Raw genomic sequence first — 26188 nt, 5'->3', positions numbered from 1 at the left:
GTTTTATACAGATGGACCACTGACAATCACTAATTATACTTTTTTTCTGTAGTCTCCCCTTTCTTTACATTGACTGCAGAGGTCACATATTTGGTTAATTCACAAATATTTTTAAGTTATGTACTTGAATGTATGTATAGGCACTAAATTGGGTGTTAGAAATCTACATAATAAAGAAATTTTGAATAAAAATAGAAACTAAAGAAAAGTTGTTTCATCTACTTTTCTTCAAATTTAGAAATATTTCTCTTAATTATTTTTCTAATTGATTCTTTGCTGTCTTTTATGTTCAAACCAAGTTTCTTACACATTTTATCAATTTTAGTTTAAGTGGATTTACTTTTTTTCTTTTTGCTTTCTTTCTCAGTTTTAAGGTAATAAACAAAAACCTATATTTGGTAGCAACAGAAACATTAGTTATTGCTTTGTCCCTGATTTTAATATATTTGAATGTTTAAAGTAGCATTTTTAATACATAGTGTAAACAGTGCAAACTAGATCACTTTAATTCTTCCTATGTGTGTCATTTATGCCCTGCTTTTTTAATGACCTTTGCTTTAGTTACAACTGTACTATGATGGCAATGAGTGCTGAGTTTCTGATAATGGTCTCACAAGAGTTTGAGTGTATCATGTGATTTCCTTCAAACAGTAAAGTGATATTTCATAAATAAGTTTTTTTCTTTCCTTAAGAAATATCTACCACCATCATTAGTGCTTCCAAACCTCTTCTTATGAGTTAATCATTAACATTCATATGACATTGAGATGCTTTGTAAATGGAACTATCCAAGAAAATAATAGAGGTGAGACCTGAACTAAGAAAAATAAACTTATTTTTCTCTTGAGAAATAAAATTTAGAGGTCTTTCGGAAATACTTTTTTAACATCAGATTGATGATCTACATTTAAAATTCTTCTATCTTTTCTTTGAAACAAGTACTTTTCTTTCTTGAAGGGTAGAGGAATAATAACTTATAAAAGAGATCATAGGCAGCATTTTTTAGTCAGATAATTTTTTCAGTAAATTTATTAAAGTTTTCATTAAGACTGTTTAGTTATATTTAATCATAGAATACTCTTTTCCTATGTCTGAAGTATTAAGAGCTGTTTATAAGACTTGTGTTAAATTATATTTTACATGAGTTGCTGCTGCTGCTAAGTTGCTTTAGTTGCGTCCAACTCTCTGTGGCCCCATAGACGGCAGCCCACCAGGCTCCCCTGTCCCTGGAATTCTCCAGGCAAGAACACTGGAGTGGGTTGCCATTTCCCTCTCCAGTGCATGAAAGTGAAAAGTGAAAGTGAATTCACTGAGTCATGTCCAACTCCCAGCGACCCCATGGACTGCAGCCTACCAGGCTCTGCCGTCCATGGGATTTTCCAGGCAAGAGTTCTAGAGTGGGGTGCCACTGATGAGTTAGATATTATGAAATACCTTTGTGACACTGCTGTATATGACATAATTGCTATCAGGAACTGCCTCTTAAATATACTTAATCTATTTACTGAGGGTTTATTAGCATAATTTTAAAGTGAGCATTCACTTGTACACTTAAAATTTAGCTTAAAATTAGAAATATGAAAAGTCTTCAAATCAAATAAAAAGAACATTAGACTAATAATAGTAGCTCCGTCATTTTACAGTCCTTCAGCAGTGTATGAGGTTTCTAGTCTTTTCACAGCCTTGGAAGCCTCTGTTATTATCTGATTTTTTTTAGTATTCTAGCCATCATAGTGAATGTTAAATATTTTATCACTTTTGTATTTGCATTTCTGTGATATCTAAATGATGAGCATTTGTGTGTTTTTTAAGAAATATTTATTACAAAGACCATTTTTAAAAACTGTGGTATTTCTTTTTATTACTGAATTACAGGAACTTTTTATTCTATATGCTAATCCTTTATTAGATATATGATTTGCAAAGATAGTCTTCTATTCTGTGGATCACTTTATGTCTTAATATGCATTTCCTTAATTACAAATTAAATTGAGCATTTTCACGTTTGTTGTCCTTTAAGTTATGCTCTTTTGCTAAATACCTATTCAGAGTATTTCTGCTTTGTCATTTGAATTGTTGCTCATTTTCTTATTGATTCATGGGAATTCTGTATATATCTTGGATATGAGTCCTTATTGGATATGCATCAATAATATCTCTTCCTCTGTGACTTGCCTTTTCACACCCTTAATCATCAAATGCTTTCTCTGCATTCAGTTTAGTCCAGTTCAGTCACTCAGTCGTGTCCAACTCTTTGCGACCCCATGAATCACAGCACACCAGGCCTCTCTGTCCATCACCAACTCCCAGAGTTCACTCAAACTCATGTGCATCGAGTCAGTGATGCCATCCAGCCATCTCATCCTCTGTCGTCCCCTTCTCCTCCTGCCCCCAGTCCCTCCCAGCATCAGGGTCTTTTCCAATGAGTCAACTCTTCGCATGAGGTGGCCAAAGTATTGGAGTTTCAGCTTTAGCATCAGTCCTTCTCTGCATTATTTGAGATAATTATGATTTTTCTACATTTTTTTTATTAGTTTACTGAGTTACATTAGTTGATTTTCAAAATTAAATATTTTTATATTCCTGGAATCCTATGTAGTCATAGATCCATTCCCATTCTAATCCTTATGCTTCTCTTAAAATGACTTATATCAGTGTCAAGTCTTTGTCTTATTTGACTTAATGATATTTTAGTTTAACATTCTTTCCTTCTTGAACTGCTTTGTTCAATTGCATTTCGTAATAACATTATTTCTTTGCTTTCTTCTTACCTCCTTGGCCTCCTTGAATTCTCTCCTAGTCCTTCTTCTTCCTAAGCTTTAAAGCCTGTGGTGTCCTTGTGCTTAATCCTAGAAATCTTGTCACTTTTCTGTTTATACTTTACTCTAATTGACCTCAGGGTTCCTTAGCTTTCCTTATATTGCAGATACTTATACTCAAATGTGTATCCCCAACTACCAGCCTCTCCCTTGAGTACGAGATTCCACTTACATGCTTAATAAGCTTCACAGATTTAAATTATCCAAACTGTTACCTTTGATTTTCCTTTCAAATCTTTTGTCCTTTACTCTTCTCTTTCTCAGTTAGCAGTATTGCCCTTCAACAAGTAGTTCAGATAAAAAATGGTAATTCTTTTTTACTGTTTTTCATACAGAAAATTCCTTCTGTCAGCATACTGTGTTGTTTTAGTATCAAAACATATCCAGAACCAGTGACTACTTGCTACTTATTAATACTACTCTGCTTGTTTCTATGCCTATTTTTATTCACACTGTCATCATCGTTCACCACACAGTCCATTTTTTGCTTGCAGTCAGATTAGTCTTTTGAAAATGTGCCAGGTCATTCTAGTCCATCCTTCTCAAAGTAAATTCATGTCTCTTACCTCGGACATATCCCTGCCACTCATTCTTTCTTTCTCTGTTGCAGCCACACTGACCTACAAAAGCCTCTTTGCAGATCTTTCTCTTAAAAACTAAAATAGTAAGCATAAGCTCTTCATAGGACTTTTGCATTTTCTTTTCACATTGCTTTGGTAATTCAGTAAATATCCACATGGCTTGATTCTACACTTCATTTAGGATTTTGCTTATGACACTTTATCAGAGAAATCTTCCCTGATAACTCTGAATAGAATAGTACTCCTTTGCTAACCATCAGTGATTATTTCCATGCTTAATTTTTATAGCACCAGTCTGGCATTTTGTTTGTTTGTTTGTTTGTTTGTTTTTTCTTCCTTCTCTGCTCTAGTGTATGCCTCAGCTTCATGAAAACAGGGACAACATTTTTCTTACCTAATTGCTGTATCTTCTACCTAAAAGTATGTCTCCTTTTATACATTTTTGTTGAATTAAATAAATGAAAAGGGCTTATGTATTTATCTGATTACATAAAATAATTGTTGTCATTGTTCAGTCACTAAGTTGTGTCCAACTCTTTGTGACCCCATAGACTGCAGCACTGCAGGCTTCCCTGTCCTTTACTGTCTCCCAGAGTTTGCTCAAATTCATATCCATTGAGTCAGTGATGCTATCTAACCTTCTTATCCTCTGCCACCCTCTTCTCCTTTTGTGTTATCTTTCCCAGCATCAGGGTAAAAGAATAAATAACTTTTTTTTTCTTATATTAATGTTCACCTGTTTTATTTTTAAATAATCATCTGTTAGGTGAGTAGTGTAGATAATAAAGTCCCATTTTTATTTATCAACTAATAACAAGTTAATGGTTAACTGTCACTTAGCTTTATCCTTGTTTTGGAAGATGCAAGTTAATTATTAAAGAAAATAGTCTAATGAGAGGCCGTCTTATTCATTATGTTTAGACTATTTCATGAAAAACTTTTAACGTATTTTTGTTTTGTTTTATTTGCCAAAATAATTTGAAAAAAAAAAAAACTTAGAGGCAATTTGATGTGTTCAGTATTTTTATTGTGGTTAATAAGAATTTGATTAATTATCTTAAACATTAAGGGAATATGCTTGCTAGTGTAGCTAGAATTCTAGTGATAGGTGGCTTATCAGTAGTCTTGTTAGGAAACAGATGCTGTGCTCAAACTTGATGGTTGAAAGTGTTCAATACAAGGCTCTTTAAAAGATTTCTGAGCATTGTTAAAGGAAATCATCAAAATTTGAAGAGATGAAAGGAATGTATGTTTCAAACACAACTCAGAAAGATATTTTAAGTATAGGAGAAGTATACCTGACTAGAGTGTGGCCTTTAATAAAGGAATATAATGTATTGACCTGTAGGGGTGAAGCCAGGGAGATGAATGTCCCAGACTTCATTTCCTTCCTATCCTTTAATTTCCTTCTGGAATCTTCAACTAGCCAAACCCATTGGAAGCACAGAAATAGGATGGGGAAGGTTGGAAAATAGACCATTACAGCCAGCAAAACATATCCAGTAAGTTGGACTTCAGGGTTAGCTTGTCTTAAGTCTCAATTATGTATGTCATCAGAGACCAGGTTTTTCTCTATCTCTCTACTACTACCTACAGTTATGCTTTTGTTCTGTAGCTATTATTCTTTGTGGTCATAGAGTTGCTGGGCCGACTTGGCGCTATAAGCCTTCATATCCAAGAGGAGAGAGCTCTTTTCTCCCAATTACTGAAGAAGATCCTTCCCTCCAGTTTGACTAATCAGCTTAGGTCTCAGTCTCCTTTGAACTCAATGTTGTGAAAATTTTGATGCTCTCTCTCTGACAACAACAATAATACACATGATTGATAGATCTTGGTGTGCAGAAGGAGCTAAATGGGTAATGAAGATTGACTACTTTATGATACACCTCAAGTAATTAAAGTAATTTCCCACAACTTATAGTTTGCTTGATATATGATGCATGTTATATCTATCTTATCTATCTATCTATCTATCGAGAGAGAGAGAGAGATAGAAGAGGTTCTTTAAAAACATTTTTAGCAATCCATTTCATTGTGGGCTGCTCTAAGGGTGGGGAAGACCTCTTTTTACTGCATAGCAATTTCTCTCTGTAACATTCATCACTCACTCTTATTTGGCTTAATAACTTTTGGAGTAGATATTATAATAAAATAGTTTTTTCTAGCTTTCCAGATTATGCTTCCAAATGTGTTTATTCACCCCTTATATAGCACTTCTTGGAAACTATGTATTCAGTTGCCACACTCAAGTAACATCATATAGTTTAAATTTCAGAGCTTGCATTTTACAGATTTATAACTATAAATTGTCTTGGAGTAGGAAATGGCAACCCACTTCGTATTCTTGCCTTGGAAATTCCATGGACAGAGGATCCTGGTGGGATACAGTCCATGGGGTCTCAAAGTGTCAGACATGACTGAGTGACTAAGGAACTAACTATAAATTATTCAAGAACAAATCTCTTTTTAAAATAGCTTTCCTTGACAAAATGAAAGCAAATATCATAGTTTAAAAATATTTTCAATCAACCTATCTTAATTAAAACATTAAAACAAAATTGGATATCCTTCTATCCTCTTCTGATCAGTGTTTTGTCTTATCTGTTTTATTCTTACTCTGTTCTTGAATTTGACGTGAATTCAGTTAAACATTTAGTGAAGAATTATGGCAGGTTCCAGACAGTTAAAAGATGAATAAAATAGTATCCTTTTTTAATATCAGGAAAGAAAGGTATGTAAATAACAGTTATCCAAGGTAGAAGGAATACGTACTGCATACTTACAGGGAAAGGTCACATCCTGTTGAAGAGAGCTTTCCTGCTGTTGAAGAGAGCTTTCATTTTATGCCTGGTAGGATTTTGTGTGGCCAATAAAACACAATTGTAGAAAAATGTGTCCTAAAGATAAAGTTTAGAATTAAAAAAAGCTACCAACAGTATTAATTGCTATGAAGAACAAAGTAAGTTTTTTTTAAATTAATGTTAAAGGCTCCACCTGATGCTTCTAAGCATATCTTTTAATTAGGTGGAGAAGTTAAAAGCTTATTTCCAGATTATGAATTAGTTCTTCAAATGAATATGTTCATAATGGTCAATCTGATTTTATATCACCTAAGTGTTTTTATAAACACATGACAACTTTTAAGGCTAAAATCTGATCTCTTAAGACAGGTTCTAACTATTGGTCTGTTATTTTAAGTTTATTCCCCTCAGTTCAGTTCAGTTCAGTTCAGTCACTCAGTCGTGTCCAACTCTTTGTGATCCCATGAATCGCAGCACGCCAGGCCTCCCTGTCCATCACCAACTCCCGAAGTTCACACAGACTCACATACATTGAGTCAGTGATGCCATCCAGCCATCTCATCCTCTGTCGTTCCCTTCTCCTCCTGCCCCCAATCCCTCCCAGCATCAGAGCATGAGGTGGCCAAAGTACTAGAGTTTCAGCTTCAGCATCATTCCCTCCAAAGAACACCCAGGGCTGATCTCCCTCCGAATGGACTGGTTGGATCTCCTTGCAGTCCAAGGGACTCTCAAGAGTCTTCTCCAACACCACAGTTGAAAAGCCCAACACCACAGTTGAAAAGCATCAATTCTTCGGCACTCAGCTTTCTTCACAGTCCAACTCTCACATCCATACATGACCACTGAGAAAACCATAGCCTTATTCCCCTATCCATGATTAAAATAGTTTAGAATTTTAAAGTAGTAATTTTTTTTGTATTAAAGTTCCTTTAAAATGAATGACCAATCTGCTTTTTTGTAACTCAGATATTTATTTATCTTTGTCTCCCTCCCCCTTGCAATAACAGTTATTTTTTTAGGATCATTTCTTCCATCTTACGAAGTTTTCATCTAAAGTTATATTCTAAGGCTTGGTTTGACTTTTGTCAGACTGTTGCTGATCTCAGTGTTGGTGTTTTGTCACACAGCTTACTAATGCAAATCATTGCTAGCCTGCTAGCCTTATACTTCAAATTAGTTAAATGTTATCTTCTCAGTAAAATCTCTCTAAACCACCCTTCCACACATTTTCCATTCACTTCATGTTCTTTTTTCACACTTTTCGTACACTTGTTATATTTATTATGTTACATGTTTTACCTTTTTAAGTTTATTGGATGTCCTTGTCTTCTCTTTTATTAGAATGTGAGTTTTTTTATTTTTATTTTTTCCAGTTTTGTGTTTTGTTAACTAGTCTTTCCTCAGTGCCAAGAAGCATACCTGGCAAACATGAATATTTCCTGAATACTAAATGAAAAGCATGAGCTTGAATTTCTACTTTCTTTCTTTAGTCATCAAGAGTTCATATAACTAGAGCTGTCTTGGAGCAGTTTTTATCATTTGCAAAATACCTTGATGGTTTATCTCACGGAGCACCTTTGCTGAAGCAGCTTTGTGATCACATTTTATTCAACCCAGCCATCTGGATACATACACCTGCAAAGGTATACTATTTAACTTCAGTTACTTTATTTTAATATTGTAAATTATAAATATATAGTTATTGGATCTAAACTATTAAGTAGAAAATGTTGAAATTTTTCAGTTTATGTTATAGTCAGTCTGAAGCAGTCATATTAGGCAGTATTAAAATAAAAAAGGTAAATACTCAAATATTAAAATAAGTGGAACTATAGTTAAAAATTACATATTTTTTAATGGAGCGATGAGAAAGTTCTGAAACTAGATAGTGGTGATGGTTGCTAAAAAAATATGAAAGCTGTATTTCTTAACCTATTAAAGGTGAAACCCACTTAGATTTAAGACCAAAATTTGAGAGGTAAAACTATAAAGCTTATAGGAGAAATTGTTGAAAGATATCTTTACAGTTTGATGATCGTCAAAAGGTTCTTAATTAAGACCTTCCAAACCTCTCTTTTTAGGGGGTTAAGTAATGCATTTGATAATATCAAAATTAAGGATTTTGTTAAATGATCTCCATAGATGATGTTAATAAATAAATAATAGATTAGGGGGTATTTTACAATGTCAAACTATTGGGATAAGAGGGAAACATAAAATATGAGCCTCGATTCAGATATTAGTATTGCGTAAATGTTAAATTTACTGAGTGGAGGAATTATATTATGTTCTGTGTAGGAGAATGGCCTTATTCTTAGGAGATTCACATTGAAATATTTGGTGGTGAAGTGTCTGAATGCCAGCAACCTCCTGTCAAACATTTCACCGAAAAAACAGTTTTATCAAAATATATTTATATATCTATATATATAATATAATAGGAATAAAGGAAACAGATGTGGAATAATATTAACAGTAGGTAAATCTTTTATGATAATTACATAATGGAGAAAATAGTGATTAAAAACATTCGGAATATAAAAGGAACTCTTGACAAATCAATGCTAAAAATATTAAAATATTAGGCTTGATTTAATAAATGCATCCTGAAGTCATTAGATAATAACTTATAACCTTTCAAAGAAAGAAAATCTGGTACAATGATTGTTAAGATTAGGAAAAGAAAAAAATACTAGATAACTAATTATATCATAATAATTGTCATCGTTGTGGCTGGAAAATTCCTTCTGTTTGAACATAGATTTTTTTTTTATCATGATAGCATGATATGTAAAAATGTTTGTTTTAAAAGAAATTTATTCATAATTTTTTAGATATCAGCATAACATTTTTATTATTTTACATACCTGAATTTAGCTCTCTTTTATTCTAGTAGAAATCAAGGGACCTTTTGAGGTGCCTTTTATAATTTTCAGGTCTCCCACATAACTTCAAAGTTCTATTTTTTTTATGGTTTGTCATTTTAATTATTGTGGTAAAAGTCAAACCTGGTGTTTGTTCATTCTTTAAACAGGGTGGTTAAACTTGTCATCTTTATACTTACATGTTAGATTCTGATACTGTGGCAATAGGTTAAGAAAATTTGAAATTACATGAACTTTTAGGGTCTATGACAACAATGTATAATTTTTCTAAATATGATATAGCTGACTGATATTCAATTCCTTTCAACTGCTACATTGTACTCTGATTAAGGGCTTTAGCTGGCTTTTTAAATAATTTGATTTTCCTATCAGGTGTAATTTCAGTAGAATTATTTAGTTAATTAAAATTATTTTATTTTTAAGAGCTATTATATTACCTTTAGTAAAATAAATTGTATTAGAATGTGTTGATTGCAGATTATCTTTATAATATAAATAACACTTAATAAATAATTATTTTTAATCTCATAATAGATGATTCTTTCTCAGCCTTTATATAGATTTACATTTAAATTAGAATAGAATGTATATTTTTAATGTATACACTTGAGGCATTTTAAATTTATTTTAAATTTTTGTTAATATCCTGTACTAGGTTCAGCTTTCCCTATACACTTATTTGTCTGCTGAATTTATTGGAACTGCTACCATTTACACCACCATACGCAGAGTAGGAACAGTACTACAGCTTATGCATACACTAAAATATTACTACTGGGTCATTAATCCTGCTGACAGTAGTGGCATTACACCCAAAGGTTTAGGTAAGTACAGTATTTACCTATGTAAGTTGTGCATGGTGATGAAATTGGGAAAGAAATTGGATGAAGAAATATTGGGAAAACTTTGATTTGAGGGGTAAAAGGGAATTTATTAAGTTAATAAAAGTAGGGAACTGTATCCATGTAAGACAGATGTTATAATTTATCAGTGAATAGTAATATAATTTAAAAAAATAATTTTTCCCCCAAATCTGACATTAGTAAGCAATTTGAAATCTCTAAAATCTGAAACTTTATATTCTCTATTGTTGAAAATGTACAGAATTACTACTAATTTATATTATAATTGCAATGTATATAATATCACATACATAATTCATAATATCACAACATAATTTCATTAAGCTTATTATTAAATAATAATAATGAGTGAGGGTTTTTTTTTTTTTTTAATTTCTGTTTTATCCTAGATGGTCCCCGGCCATCACAAAAAGAAATTATATCACTGCGGGCATTTATGTTACTTTTCCTGAAACAGCTTATACTAAAGGTAAAACAGTTTTACATAATTCATAATTGCAGTATATTAAGTGAAAAGAATTTTTGCCAGAGTTTAAATCAATATTGTAAAATCAGCAATAACTACCTTCAATTCATGAATTGCTTTCAATATTCTGTAAATCTTAGTATTAACTCTTGTCGAACTTCACTTTGCATTAAACTTCGTGTTAAATATTCTCTGAAAGTCTCCATACTGAGGGGTGTAGCCAAAATGGACAAGGAACATGTGCATGAAAATTGAGCGTGAAGATTTTATTCTAGAAAATCATCTGTGTTTCTGTTTTAGAAGTCATATGTTATATATTTCATCACAGTAGGATTTTTTAAAGATTATGATATATAGAAAATAAAGGTAAAATACACAGTAATTGATATTGTAAAGTCTTATTATAATTTGCATCATTTTAAGAAAAGAATATGAGATTAGAAAATAGTGATTGAATATACTTAGATGGAGAAAATATAATTTTGGATAGTGAATTCAATGAAATATCAATTTTAGATGAATAAATATACTTTTCTAAGTATTTACTTATTTAACTTGATTTGATATATCCCATGGGTTATGAAGTGTCTGAGTATTATAATTAAAGTATCATTACTTTTAAGTAGTTTATATTTTATTTTAAAATGATTAATTTGATGTATGTCTTTAATTAAAGTTTTAATTTTAGATTTAAATTAAATATATATATATTTTAAATTAGGATCGAGGGGTCAAGGAAGATGAACTTCAGAGTATATTAAACTATCTGCTTACAATGCATGAGGTAGGATATGATCTGGGTCTTCCATTTTAACAATTTTATTGAATGCATTAGAAAACATTTATTATTGAATAAATATTGATAATCCTTATTATGCAGGATGAAAATATTCATGATGTGTTACAGTTACTAGTGGCTTTAATGTCAGAACACCCAGCATCAATGATACCAGCCTTTGATCAAAGAAATGGAATAAGGTATGAATGTAATATAAGTATCATTAGTAGAGTTTAATTTAGTATAGGTATGCTTCCCAGAATAATCCTATTCAATTAACTTTTGAGTATATATAGAAAAATCTTACACATAAGAAGGGAATAGATGGAGAAAGCTGTCATTAATCCTCCTAATACTCAGGAAACTGATGAAATGTATAGACAATGAGTCTCAAGTCTCAAAAAAGAGTAATTATATTGTTACTATATTAAAGACATTTCAAGAAGTTGAAAGAGCAGATATTTTGACAAAAAGATGAGAGGGCATGCTAAAGAGAGCTCTAGAAAATTCTATGAGCTTAGGCTCAAGAGTTAGAGAGTGGCCAGTTTGAAAGATCCATTTAATGGTAAGAACTTTAAATTTTTTCTGTTGGTGATGAAAACTAAAGAATTTTGAATATAGAAATGAATTGCTGATTTCTATTTTTCCAAGGAGCAATGTGTAAAATGAGTTGGAAAGGGATAAAACTAATGTAGCAAGACCAGTAGAGAAATTATTTTATTCATAAGTATTAAGGATAATGAACTAGGACAATGGCAGTGTGATGGGAAGATGGGAATGAAATGTTTTTGAATAAGAATCCAAAACCGAAGAATTTGAAAACTTTAGTTATGTTGATTGTAAAGTAATTGTGTAGATATGAGTAAAACAGTTTCTTGGTTAGTATTCTTAAGTACTTTAAACCTATAACCTAGCCTCTTAGGGATTCTCTCATTTTTTCTGAAATCTGAGTTATTTATATAAATAAGAAATCTAGGTTATGCCACATTAATTCATGGAGCTTTCACAGGTTATAAAAAGAGTTTGGAAATAATATATTAATAATTGTCAAGAGACTGTATTATTAGTGCTTCTTTTATTTGGTCATTTATATCAGCAAATAACAACTTTATAATCTTGAAGGATTTCCTTTTCAAATTAGAGAAGCCATCACTTTATTTATATGTGGATATCCATCTTGTGACATCACTCTTATCATTGAGTTTACAACCCATGGGGTTACTAATCTATTTGAATAATAGCATTATACATTTCATTAGTAACAACTACAAGTATATTTTACTGTGAGGTTGAACTCTATGAAATTGCAGAAACTTAGTGATTTACCAAATAATAGCAATTTCGTGTGGTACAATCATGTTTCTCATAGTTGATACCAGCTGAACATGTCACATTGTTTCTTACCAGTATGTTAAAAACAGTCACAAAGATGAAAAATTTGCTACTTTAGATGTTCATTTCAAAAAGAATGTAGAGAATGTAGGTTCTGATTTAAAATATGGAAAAAATAGACATATTAGGTATACAATTTTAAATTCTGTACCCTAGAAAATAGGAACTAAAGGGTAACAGTTATGTGTGGGGAAATTTTTGATTAATTATAATTCATACATACTAAGAAGTAAACACAAAGATTGCACTTAATTTAATACTGATAATATTAAACTGGGTTTAAAGAAAACCTTGTGGTAATATACAACACTGAACTGAGCATCAAAAAATGTAATATTTTTGCATCTCAAAATCTTCAAAGAAAAGAATACATAGTTTCTTTTTTACATCATTTTCTGGCCGAATATAGTAGGCTAGAGCAAATTAACTAGAATTCAGCTAACAATCTTATTATATTTTAAGTACTTCCCCGGTGGCTCAGACGGTAAAGCGTCTGCCTACAATGTGGGAGACCCCGGTTCAATCCCTGGGTTGGGAAGATCTCCTGGAGAAGGAAATGGCAACCCACTCCAGTATTCTTGCCTGGAAAATTCCATGGACAGAGAAGCCTGGTAGTCTGCAGTCCACGGAGTCGCAAAGAGTCGGACACGACTGAGCAGCTTCACTTTCACTTTCATAAACAGTCATTAACTGAATCATTGGTAAATTTCCTATTCATTCTTCATATTATTTTTTAAATACTTGGTTATAAAAAAAATCTTATGTAGCATAGATGTTTGATGGCCTTAGATCTTTCGTGTTTCAAATGTTAAATCATAATTTCTGTTGATCTCAGATGTATTTATACCTTTTTATCCCTTAAACTCAAAGTTATTCCTAGAGAATAGGAATTCTGTGGAGTTTCTGATGACATATTTTGAGTAGAGTCACATTTTTATGCTGTGAGGTTTTACTTTTGTTTTCAAGATTATTTTTGCTATTGAATGTTCTTTTTATGATTCCCTGAATATTTCTTTTTTTTTTTTTTTTGACATGTATAACTTTTCTATGGGCTTCCCAGTTGACTCAGTGGTAAAGAATCCACCTGCCAGTGCATCTGAGGCAGGTTCGATCCCTGGGTCAGAAAGATCCCCTGAAGTAGGAAGTGGCAACTCACTCCAGTGTTCTTTTCTGGGAAATCTCATGGACAGAGGAACCTGGCAGGCTGCATACAGTCCATGGGGTCGCAAAAGAATTGGACACGACTCAGTGACTAAAACATCAATGATAAAATAATAACTTTTCTGTTCTCATAATTGTCTTTTTTTTCCATTACTGATATTGGTGCTTAATAATTCTGAAAGTATATTTCAATGTAAATTTACATTCATTTAAGAACTTGAATGGCAAGAACTGGAGTGGTAACCCACTCCAGTATTATTGCCTGAATCCTGTGGACAGAGGAACCTGGCAGGCTACAATCTGTGGGGTCGCAAAGAGTCGGACGCGACCGAGTGATTAATGCTAATAACTTGAGGCTTTTCTAAAAAACTATCTTCTGAAGGAAGTAATCACTCTTCTCATCATCTGTTCTTCAGTAGAGTAATAAGACAGTATTATCAATAATATTTTGTTTCTAATAGTATAAGCTACTGTTAAACATAAGATAGAGCTATTAACTTTCAGTTATTTGTTTTTCTCTGTTACTGTCCCTGAAATGATAGGAAAATTATACTTTGCCAACAGTCAGGTTGGACAGAACTGAGCAACTAAGTATGCACACGCTATACAGGAAAAAAAAAATTTTGGAAAACAATGAGATAAAATTTCTGAAGTACATATAAATATTATTTGAAGGGATTGTAAGTTAGTTCATGTGTTACTTTGTTGTACAACACGTTTGCGTAGGAACCAAGAATTGAAACTCTTTGAGGAAACAAGTTTGCTTTTTCTGCTACTTCCTGTATAGCTGCTTTATTCCTCTGTATACAGACTCACCTTTGTGAACAGAGCAAGGCTGTCCTACAGTTTCTGTTCTAAATCATTTCCTAATTCAAGAGCCCAACAAAGGTTAGCTGTTGTTTCTCAGAATTTATTCCAAATTTTCAGAAAAGAAAAATTGAGCAGGTATGTACTCCTGTGGTCCAATTAGCCATAACCAGGAAAAAGGGTCATTAAGTACAAATGTTAGGGGAAATTCTAATAGAAGAAATGTGGTTTAACTGAGCATGCATCTTAACATTGAAAATTATATTCAGTGTGCTGGGAGGCATTACCTACGAACAACCAGTTGCTTTGTCCTTTTGAGTATGTATTTGAAGTTCAAATATAAAGAAAACTAATATGCGAGTTTTCAACTTTTTTCAAATAATTTAAAATTCTGAGATATTTTATGTTTTATACACTTATAATTTCCTTGTAAAGTATACAGTGCTTATATTTTTAATATTCAGATGTTCTCAAAAGATCATTTATTTCTATATATTTTAGGGTAATCTACAAATTATTGGCCTCTAAAAGTGAAAGTATTTGGGTTCAAGCTCTGAAGGTTCTGGGATATTTTCTGAAGCATTTAGGTCACAAGTAAGTTGATGTTTTCCATAATGAATTATAGAAATATCTACTGAAATTTTGTTTTTACTGATTTAATAACACATAAATTTGATTGGAATGATGTTACAATGAAAAGTAATAACTTCTTGTGCTAAAAAGAAAAACATTTTATAAAAGAATGTTTAACAGTTTATCACACTTAAGTAATTTACTGTATTCCTGTTGCATGCTGGAAAGAAAATATTGTTCTTTTAAAGATAATGGAACATATTTCATCAAATAAAGGACATGGGGATATGATTTCAATGAAGCTTTCTTGACACAGGCAAATATGTATATTGAGGTTTTGCTGACAGCTAAGTCAATATTTAATATCTGTTTGTATTAGTTTCTAATTTTGAGGCTTATTGTGATTTGAAGATCCTACAGTATTCCTTTGCCCCCCAAAGTCCAGAGTTTAGACACCTTTAAAAATTATTTACTGAGAAAAAAATTTTTTTAAAAATCACTTGCTGATATAATGAGTGTTTTTCATACTATGTTGTCCTGTGCCTGAATAGTGTTATATAAATCCATTTTATATACATTTTATATACAAAAACAAATCCATTTATATACAAATACTGCCACTTAGTAAGGATGGATAGGGTTCCTCTCAGAATTTTTGAATTGCTAATTTTTTTTGGTATTTTGAATTGTGGAGAGTGATCAATAACACTAATGAAAATTTCACACCATTCAGATAAACATGTCTAACATGCTAAATAGTCTAGGAAAGTAAATATTATTTTCATTTTGGTACCAAATCAGTAGTTAAGAGAGAGTAGTGATATTACAGATCTAGAGAGTAGTTCAACAAAGCCAGGATTGTAGAAAAGAGTAATGCGTACTTGAGGAACTGTAAGTTTATGAGGTGATAGAATACCAGGAGTGAGAGCATATTCAGTTTTAACTTAAAGAGATATGGCTCTTAACTTTGATTAAGAATAGGAAATTGATTGGGAATAATTAATAAAGGCTTCTTCCCTATATGCAACCTCTTAAAAATTGTCAAGAAACACACATTTTAAAACATAGAAATGTGGAAAAGATAAGCAGAACTAACCAGTACATGAAGAATAGTCACTGGAAAATATTGCCATGAAGTACACAATAAATATAGTTAAAATTTTTACTGTAAGTTTAAAAAGTAAGAAAGAATTTCTTGTGAGAAAAGGAAGCTCCAAAGCAGAATTTTACGAAGTTAGGAGAAATGATGGAATAACTTTGAAATGTTGAATCATGAGCTAATAAAATTTTGAAACAAATTGGAAGGAAAAACTCTCACACAAAAATGAAATTGGAAGATGCTCAAGGAAGAGCAACTCTGTGGATAGCACAGTATGATACATGGAAGATAAAAATGAAAACAAAGCAAATAATGTGCCTGGGTGTATATAAAAGAGTTCAGAAGGATTAAAGAGGAAATGATTGATCCAGAAGACATAGAAATTCCAAAACATTAATGGCATAAATAGAGTTTCCAAATAAGAAAAGCAGAACAATGTTAACTAAATAAGTTTTTTTTTAAATCTATAATTCAGTGAGCTTCTAATATAGATCTTGCCATCCACGTTAAAGGGTATATGCTGTGTACCAGGAAAAGTTTTCTTGAAATAGTCTGTAGGAAAGTATACTATTGGATTTAAATATAAATATTTTTTTAAAGTCCTTTTTTCAACATTCACAAGTTAAAGGAAAAAAAATAGTTACTCTGGGCTTAGGCTTCTCTATGATAACCATCAGTAGAAAATGGAAAGTAGTAACCATAAAGTACTCAAGAAAATAGAAGCCAGAGTATCCTTTACATAAAAGTATGCTGCCAAACAATTTTTAACCGTGTAAGGAACTGTTTTTCTGAATAATTCTTGAGAAAATTACTTGGGGTTAAGTTCAGCCAATTAGGACTGACTGGACAGAGTACAGCCAAGTACTATTGATGAACACTGAATTAATTTAATAGTAAAACTAAGACTAAAACAAATAACAAACCGGTATTTCCTTTTTGTATGCCCTAATAAGGTAGAAATTCTATTGTTATAATGAACTGAGAAAGGACTAGGGAAAGGAGGAAACTAGACAAAGTTCAAAGAGTCAAAGGATATCCATGTAAGCTGACAATAAAAGTGTAGGCCTGTTGAATAAAATTTGATGCTTTAGGAGAGAGGAAAATTTGAGTAAATATGGAGATTTTATCATCGCTCATCATTGGGAAATACATGAACTGCCTAAACACATAAAGGACTTCTTATTCCTATATAACAACAAAGATGAGCAGTTAAAACTGTAATGCTCATCAAGACTTCCCTGGTAGTCCAGTGGTTGAGACCCTGTGCTTCCAATGCAGGGGGCACAGGTTTGAGCCCTGGTTGGGAAACAGATCCCAAATGCCATGCAGCCATGAAAAAGAAAGGAAAAAAAAGAAAACTGTAATGTTGTCTATATATTAAAAAATACTGTATAAATAAAACTGAGAACAATGCATATAATGGATGATTTTTTTTAAATCTATAACATTTAAGAAGCATAAAATGTGGCATATGCATGCTAAGTCCTTTCAGTCGTGTCCGACTCTTTGTGACCCCATGGACCATAGCCCACCAGGCTCCTCTGACCATGAGAGTCTCTAGGCAAGAATTAAGGTGTGGGTTGCCATGCCATCTTCCAGGGGATCTTCCTATCTAGGAATCAAATCCACATATCTTAAAGTCTCTTGCATTGGTGGCATGTTCTTTACCACTAGTACCACCTGGGAAACCCAAAACTGTAATACAAAAATACAAATGAAAAAAATCAGGAATCATGGTCTTATTATTGGACAAGTTAGAATTCAAGCCCAAAAGCAATAAACAATATAAACAAAGATAGTTTATAATATTAAAGGTTGAAACTTTCATGAAACAGAAATTACAGGAGAAATAATCACTAATAATTTAAAACATCGAAACAAACTCTTAATTCACCCCAGTCCATAAAAAGGCAAAAGGGAGAGTAATGTAAATAATAACGTAAATCTAATTAATATAGCTTGAAGTCAGTAGGTACCATATTAATAAAGACTGTAACTCCAAGTGCTCATAGAACATGAATGAAAATTTGACTTGGTGTGAAAGTGAAAGTATTAGTCTCTCGGTCATGTCCGACTCTTTGCCACCCCATCGACTGTAGTCGGCCAGGCTCCTCTGTCCATGCAATTCTCCAGGCAAGAATACTGGAGTGGGTTTCCTATCCCTTTTCCAGGCATCTTCCCAACCCAAGGATCAAACCCAGGTCTCCTGCATTGCAGGCAGATTCTTTACCATCTGAGCCTCTAGGGAGGCTGGACATGGTAGGGTGTAGCAGGGATCAAAGAAAAAATCCAAAACAGAGAGACAAAACAGTCAAGATTTTCTTGTTAAAATGCAACAAAATTGAAAATAGGAATAAAATAAAAAAGATAAAGTTTCTTCTTCCTAGACATTTAAAATTTATTAACTTTTGTGTCAAAGATAAAGTACACTGAAATTGCAGAATTTTTAGAAAACAACTTCAAAACCCCATTGAATACAGCTAAAGAAGTGCTTGGGAGAAGGAACTGGCAACCCACTCCAGTATTCTTGCCTGGAGAATCCTGTAGACAGAGTAGCCTGGAGGGCTGCTGTCCATAGGATCATACAGAGTTGGACATGACTGAAGCGACTTAGCATGTGTGCATGCATTGGAGAAGGAAATGGCAGCCCACTCCAGTATTCTTGCCTGGAGAATCCTAGGGTCAGAGGAGCCTGGTGGGCCGCCATCTGTGGGATCGCACAGAGTTGGACACAACTGAAGCGACTTAGCAGCAGCAGCAAAGTACTTAGAGGAATATCATAGCTATGGAACAATAGAAAAGAAATACAGAATAAAATAATTAAAGCATAAATGTTAGGTAAGGAATTACAATAAATGGAAATAATAAATTAGAAAGTAGGAATTAAAGATTTAAAAGACATAATCATTTAAGATCTGATTTTAAAAAATTGTAATAAAAATGGCTAGCTAACCACTCAGCAACTGAAGAAAGGGCAAACATAATGAATGTACAAAATCAGTGATAATTTTCTTAATTAGTATAGAAACTGAGGAAGTTAAAAGAATCTTACATGATGAGCTTTCTCTAGAAATTGATAAGACAACCCAGTAGAAAAATAGGCAAGGGTATATGTAAGGAACAGTTTATAGAGGCAAACGCGTGTGGCACATCAGTATTTAAAGGAGGTAAATTCTGCCTTTAGTAGAATATGTATGTATGTAATGTAATTCTACCTGTTGGGGCTTCCCTGGTGGCTCAATTCTACCTGTAGTAAGGGAAATACAATCTAAAATTAAGCACATTGTTCATGTATTAGATGGATAGAAATCTCAAAATTCAGAATCCTTCTCTGTTAGCAAGGCACATGCGAAGAGCAAGCATCTCACACATTGCTAACAAGAGCATAGCTAGTATAACCCCATATAGAGTGCAGTTTATTTTCGTTGATATCTGTCAAAATTACAAATACATGTGCTTTTTAACCTAACAATTCATCAGTTGCAGGCATGTGAAATGATAGCTATTCAGAGTTATTCATTTTTTCTTTGTTTATAATAGTAAATGTTAGGAGAAATAATAAATTTCTAGTAATGGGGGAATTTGTTAACAAATAAGTTATAGTTCATTTATTAAATGGAATACTATGTAGTTATAAGACAATGAGATAAGTCTCTACATACAGATATAACAACTATATTGTTAAAAATTAAAAATAAATAGTAAAGATAGATATGTATTATTAATAGATGCTATTTTTGTTTAAAGAAGAGAACATAGTACTTATTATATTTGCAGTGAGAAAGTCTAGTCGAATTCATAGGAAATAAATCAAGAGCAGTGGTTTCTAATGGGGAGTTGGTAGAAATGAAGGTATATATAGATTATGTTAATATTTTAATCATATTGATGTTAGTTATAGAAACAATTTTTCAGGAATAAATTGTTTAAAAAACTGCAAACATTGAATGTAAAAAGTGCCTTTAAAATCTTGAAAGGAATTACATTATAAATGGAATTACTTAAGTACAATCAATGACTGATTAGTTAAAATGAGTTATCTGTTGGAGAATGATGAAGCAGGACTAGGCTTAAATACTTACCTACACAATTTAAGAATTGATGCTTTTGAACTGTGGTGTTAGAGAAGACTCTTGAGAGTCCCTTGGACTGCAAGGAGATCCAACTAGTCCATTCTAAAAGAGATCAGCCCTGGGTGTTCTTTGGAAGGAATGATGCTAAAGCTGAAACTCCAGTACTTTGGCTACCTCATGTGAAGAGGTGACTCATTGGAAAAGACTCTGATACTGGGAGGGATTGGGGGCAGGAGGAGAAGGGGACGGCCGACGATGAGATGGCTGGATGGCATCACTGACTCGATGGACGTGAGTCTGAGTGAATTCCGGGAGATGGTGATGGACAGGGAAGCCTGATGTGCTGCGATTCGTGGGGCTGCAAAGAGTCATACACGACTGAGCGACTGAACTGAACTGAACTGAGCACAGTTTAAATAATTCATATCAGTGTTACTATGAAATTAAATTTAGTAGTAAAAAGAAAAAAAAAACTTAAGTGTTTTAAAGCATATACAGCTTGATGGTTAATAGATATAATTGATTAATAATATACATGTAGTTCATTGGCTCTCAAGTTGGACTGCCTAGGTTTGGATCTTACCTTAGCCGTGTGTTTTCTGAGCGGTTTCAGAAACATCTTTGAATCTCAGTTTTTATCCCTATAAATGAATAAAATTATACTGCTTCCCTCATTGACCTTTATCATTAAAATATATACTATATAATAAATATAATTATTTATAGAATATTGCTACATTCTAATTTGAATAGTTAACAAAAAGGTTAATTATTTAAAGTGCAGTTTTGATAAAAGAATATTTCTTCCTTATGATATCTTACATACCTGACACCAAATATAAATATGAAACACTGCTGCTGCTGCTAAGTCACTTCAGTCGTCTCCAATTCTGTGCGACCCCATAGACGGCAGCTCACCAGGCTCCCCCGTCCCTGGGATTCTCCAGGCAAGAGTACTGGACTGAGGTGCCATTGCCTTCTCCGTATGAAACACTAGTGGTATTCAAATAGAAATGAGATGTTTCTATTATAATCTAATCATTACTAGTATTTCAGGATTTGAAACAAAACACTATTAATAGCAGGAAATAGGTGCCATAATTAATATACCTACAATCCTAAGAGAGACATCTTTAAAACTGTTAAAAAATAAGATATCACCCAAAATCAGCATCTCATTTGTGTATGGGGGAATCATTCTATAGTGAAGCGAAATTGTGTCTGTGGGTGAAACTAAACTGAAATCTAGATGGGGTCGTCTCTACTGAGTTTTCGATTTCTCTTAGTACCTAGGACACAGCTTGGGAGATAATCCATATACTTTGTGAGCTGAACTAGAGATAGGTTTGGCATCTCTCGTAAAAATTGAGAAGTCTGTTCCAAATAATAAATGTAATTACTCCCACTGCTTGACGATGGAACTTAAACCCCCTCTCCTTGAGTGAGGGATGGGCCTACTAGCTAACTTCCAAAAATAGTGAAATCTGATTGAGTTTTCACTATTGAATAAGATTAACATCACCAGTCATATGTCATTTTAATAGCATGTTCCCTGATGCGATATGATGAGAAGGGCACTTCATCTCTGTGGTATTCTTCTAAGAAACAAATAACCTCAGTCTAATTATGAGAAAGCATCATATGCCTCCTAGTTGAGTGACATTCTTTAGAATACTTGACTGGTACTCTTCAAAACTGTTAAAAGACATGAAACACAATGGATGGGAACCTGCTAAAGACCAGAAAGGTTTAAATGTACAGTGGTATTCTGGATTGGATACTGAACAGAGGAAAAAAAAAAAAAATAAGTCATGATGAAATCTAAATAAAGTCTGTAGTTAATAATATTATACCTGTGTTCAGTCTTAGTTTTGACATATGTACCATGATTAGGTATGTTAACATATGGGAAAGCTGGTTAAGTAGTACAAGGGACCTCTCTGTACTATCCTTTCAACTTTTCTGTAAATCTTAAGAATTTTCAAAATAAAAAGACATAGAAAATTGAGTAACCTTCTCTTTGATATGTGCTTGAATAGAAAGCCAATCTGGCCCTTCATGAAGATGGCTTAATTACAGTTACTCTCAGGACAGAATTCTGACAAATGTTTCAACTAGATGATCAAAATGCCCAATATTGTACCATAGTGAAATGATGACGATTTCAGCTTAAAATTTTTTAAGTACATGTTACTGAATATTTATTGTGGAAATAAACGTTTCTCAACCAAGTATGTTTGTCTTATGTCTTAAACTTCAAACACTGTTGCTTTTGGATGAATTCTAAAAGATAATTTCACTCAAAAGTATATTATTGGTAGTTAAATGAATCAAATGCTGTCTGTTAGTTGTTCATTCTAGCAATTGCCTGTTACGTGTTGATAGTTGTTTAACCTAGTAGCTTGTTTCTTTTTTGGACTAGTTGAAATTAGTCCAGTTTATTGTCTGTTAGTAAAAAGTACTGATGCAGATTCTGGGGATACAGCAGTTAAAAGAATGAAAAAGAAAAAAAAAAAAAAGGCTGTCTTCTCATCTACTCTAAAATCCAAGCTTGGCTCTCTTCGACCAAAATGTTGGCTTTTGTAGGTACTTGGGTAGGTATAAATGAGTCTTGATGTTCTCTTGGGGTACTAGTAGAGTAAAAATGGCAATCTGTGAGGGTTTTTTCTCTCCCATGGTACTGACAAACGGCTAATGAAGTATGTTAGTAGCCTAACTTAAAGACTAAAATGCAGCAATTCTTGATCTCAGCCTTCCATTCTCTCTCCTCTCCTCTGTCTTCTCCTTCCAAGGCATATTAACTTTGACTTCTCTGTAAGTTACCATCAGAATGGCAAGAGGTTCCTGAAATGATGGGATGAATTTTCCTTGTCCTTGAACTTGTAAAATTAAAAGGATATTGGAAGTAAAAGGATATTGGAGTGCTAGGATGCTGGCTTCAGGACCTACACCACGATAAGTTAAATACTTCAGATCAGTGTGCTTAGAGGGTTTTTGCCTTACAACAACCTCAGGGAGGGACTTCATATAAATTTTACACCAAGGGGATCTGAGTGCAACATTGTGAAAACAGGAGATAACAACTCATGTGAAGGGGCATAAAAGAGAGAGACAAGAGAGAATCAAGTTATGTAGTCAATGAAATAGAACTAGTGTGGAAGCTTTGATGGAATCTCTCAACTTTATTTTTTGGAAGTGCACCTGAAATTCAAGTAGACTACCAAAGGTGACATTCTGCCTCTTTAAATTATTATTTTTCTGTATTCATCCAAATTAGTAAACCGAAGATCTCAAAGAATGGACCAAAAACATAAAATGAGAGAAAATATAAAGGCATAGAAGACTTACCAGGACTGTTAAGGATAATTGGAGAAGAAACAAGATGGGTAAAAAAGATATCATGAAACACTTTGTACCACTAAAATCTTAAAGATGTTGAGGAAAATATAACAAAATTCCTTTCAGATGTGTAGCTCAGTACACAAAAGTAAGGAACATTTTCTCATATGCCAAAAATGAATATCAAACAAAATAGGAGTTATAATTCTTAAGAGACAAGATCATATTGAAACAAGCTATTTAGCTTTTAAACAAATAACAAATAACTTCTGGAAATGAAAAGGTACTAACTTAACAACTCCATGGACATGTTAAACAGATTATGTAACTTAAGAAAGAATTGGTGAGCTAGAAGAAATATGTATAAGGAACACCTAGAAACAAAGATGACAAATAGGAAAGGAGGTTAAGTATGTATAGAAAGAATGAAAGATTTCATAGAATAAAATACCTAGGAATAAGTTTAACCAAGGAAGTTGAAAGATCTGTATACTGAAAACTATGACATTGATGAAGAAAAAAAAAGTGAAGACACAGACAAAGGTAAAGATATACCATGCTCATGGTTTGGAAGAATCAATTTTGTTAAAATGCCCATACTACCCAAAGTGATCTACAGATTGAATGCAATTGCTATCAAAATGAAAATGGCATTTGCTTACAGAAATTGACAGACAGTTCTAAAATGTTTATGGAACCACAGAAGACACTGAATAACCAAAGCAGTCTTGAGAATGAGCAAAGCTGAAGGCATCACATTTCCTGATTTTAGATTATAATCCAAATTTACAGTTTTTAAAACCATATACTCTTGGCATAAAACAGACACATAAATAAGTCAGTGGAACAAAATAGTCCAGAAGTACAGCTGAAATACATGACCAGTACTTCTTGACAAAGGAGCCAAGACATAAGAACGAGGGAAAAATAATCTCTTCAGTAAATGATGGGAATACTGGACCAAGTTCAATTCAGTTCAGTCGCTCAGTTGTGACTGACTCTTTGCAACCCCATGGACTGAAGCATGCTAGGCCTCCCTGTCCATCACTAATTCCTGAGCTTACTCAAACCCATGTCCATTGAGTTGGTGATGCCATCCAAGCATCTCATTCTCTGTCATCCCCTTCTCCTCCTGCCTTCCTTCCATCTTTCCCAGCCTCAGAGTCTTTTCAAATAAGTCAACTCTTTCCATCAAGTGGCCAAAGTATTGGAGTTTCAGCTTCAACATCAGTTCTTCCAATGAATATTCAGGACTGATTTCCTTTAGGATTGACTGGTTTTATCTCTTTGCAGTCCAAGGGACTCTCAAGAGTCTTCTCCAACACCACAGTTCCAAAGCATCAATTCTTCGGTGCTCAGCTTTCTTCACAGTCCAACTCTCACATCTATACATGACTCCTGGAAAAACCATAGCCTTGACTAGATGGACCTTTGTTGACAAAGTAATGTCTCTGTTTTTAATATGCTGTCTAGGTTGGTCATAACTTACCTCCCAGGGAGTAAATGTCTTTTAATTCCATGGCTTCAGTCACCATCTGTGGTGATTTTGGAGCCCAAAAGTAAAGTCAGACACTGTTTCCACTGTTCCCCCATCTATTTGCCATGAAGTGATGGGACTGGATGCCATGATCTTAGTTTTCTGAATGTTGAGCTTTAAGCCAACTTTTTCATTCTCCTCTTTCACTTTCATTAAGAGGCTCTTTAGTTCTTCTTCACTTTCTGCCATAAGGGTGGTATCATCTGCATATCTGAGGTTATTGATATTTTTCCTGACAATCTTGATTCCAGCTTGTGCTTCCTCCACCCCAGCATTGCTCATGATGTACTACGTATATAAGTTAAATAAGAAAGGTGACAATATACAGCCTTGACATACTCCTTTTCCTATTTGGAACCATTCTGTTGTTCCATGTCCAGTTCTAACTGTTGCTTCTTGACCTGCATACAGATTTCTCAAGAGGCAGGCCAGGTGGTATGGTATTCCCATCTCTTTCAGAATTTTCCAAAGTTTATTGTGATCCACACAGTCAAAGGCTTTGGCATGGTCAATAAAGCAGAAATAGATGTTTTTCTGGAACTCTCTTGCTTTTTCCATGATCCAGCGGATGTTGGCAATTTGATCTCTGGTTCCTCTGCCTTTTCTGAAACCATCTTGAACATCAGGAAGTTCACAGTTCACGTATTGCTGAAGCCCGCCTTGAAGAAATTTGAGCATTACTTTACTAGCCTGTGAGATGAGTGCAATTATGTGGTAGTTTGAGCATTCTTTGGCATTGCCTTTCTTTGAGATTGGAATGAAGACTGACCTTTTCCAGTCGTGTGGCCACTGCTGAGTTTTCCAAATTTGCTGGCATATTGAGTGCAGCACTTTCACAGCATCATCTTTTAGTATTTGAAATAGCTCAACTGGAACTCCATCACCTCCACTTGCTTTGTTCATAGCAATGCTTCTTAAGGCCCACTTGACTTCTCATTCCAGGATGTCTGGCTCTAGGTGAGTGATCACACCATCATGATTATCTTGGTCATAAAGGTCTTTTTTGTACAGTTC

General features: G+C 33.4%; 1 protein-coding gene across 8 annotated transcripts in view; it reads left to right on the top strand.

The window, feature by feature from the left end:
- Nucleotides 1-26188, top strand: part of NBEA (neurobeachin) — a 666092-nt gene that overhangs the window by 163666 nt on the left and 476238 nt on the right. For all 8 annotated transcript variants that reach the window (XM_060394443.1, XM_060394442.1, XM_060394441.1 and 5 more), the window contains 6 exons: nt 7692-7844; nt 9742-9910; nt 10339-10418; nt 11137-11199; nt 11296-11393; nt 15055-15147. In XM_060394443.1, the coding sequence (XP_060250426.1) occupies nt 7692-7844; nt 9742-9910; nt 10339-10418; nt 11137-11199; nt 11296-11393; nt 15055-15147 (656 nt within the window). The remainder of the gene's footprint in view (nt 1-7691; nt 7845-9741; nt 9911-10338; nt 10419-11136; nt 11200-11295; nt 11394-15054; nt 15148-26188) is intronic.

This window comes from Ovis aries, chromosome 10, assembly GCF_016772045.2.
Source record: "Ovis aries strain OAR_USU_Benz2616 breed Rambouillet chromosome 10, ARS-UI_Ramb_v3.0, whole genome shotgun sequence".
Taxonomy (NCBI): domain Eukaryota; kingdom Metazoa; phylum Chordata; class Mammalia; order Artiodactyla; family Bovidae; genus Ovis; species Ovis aries.
This window is presented reverse-complemented; position numbering and strand designations above follow the sequence as displayed.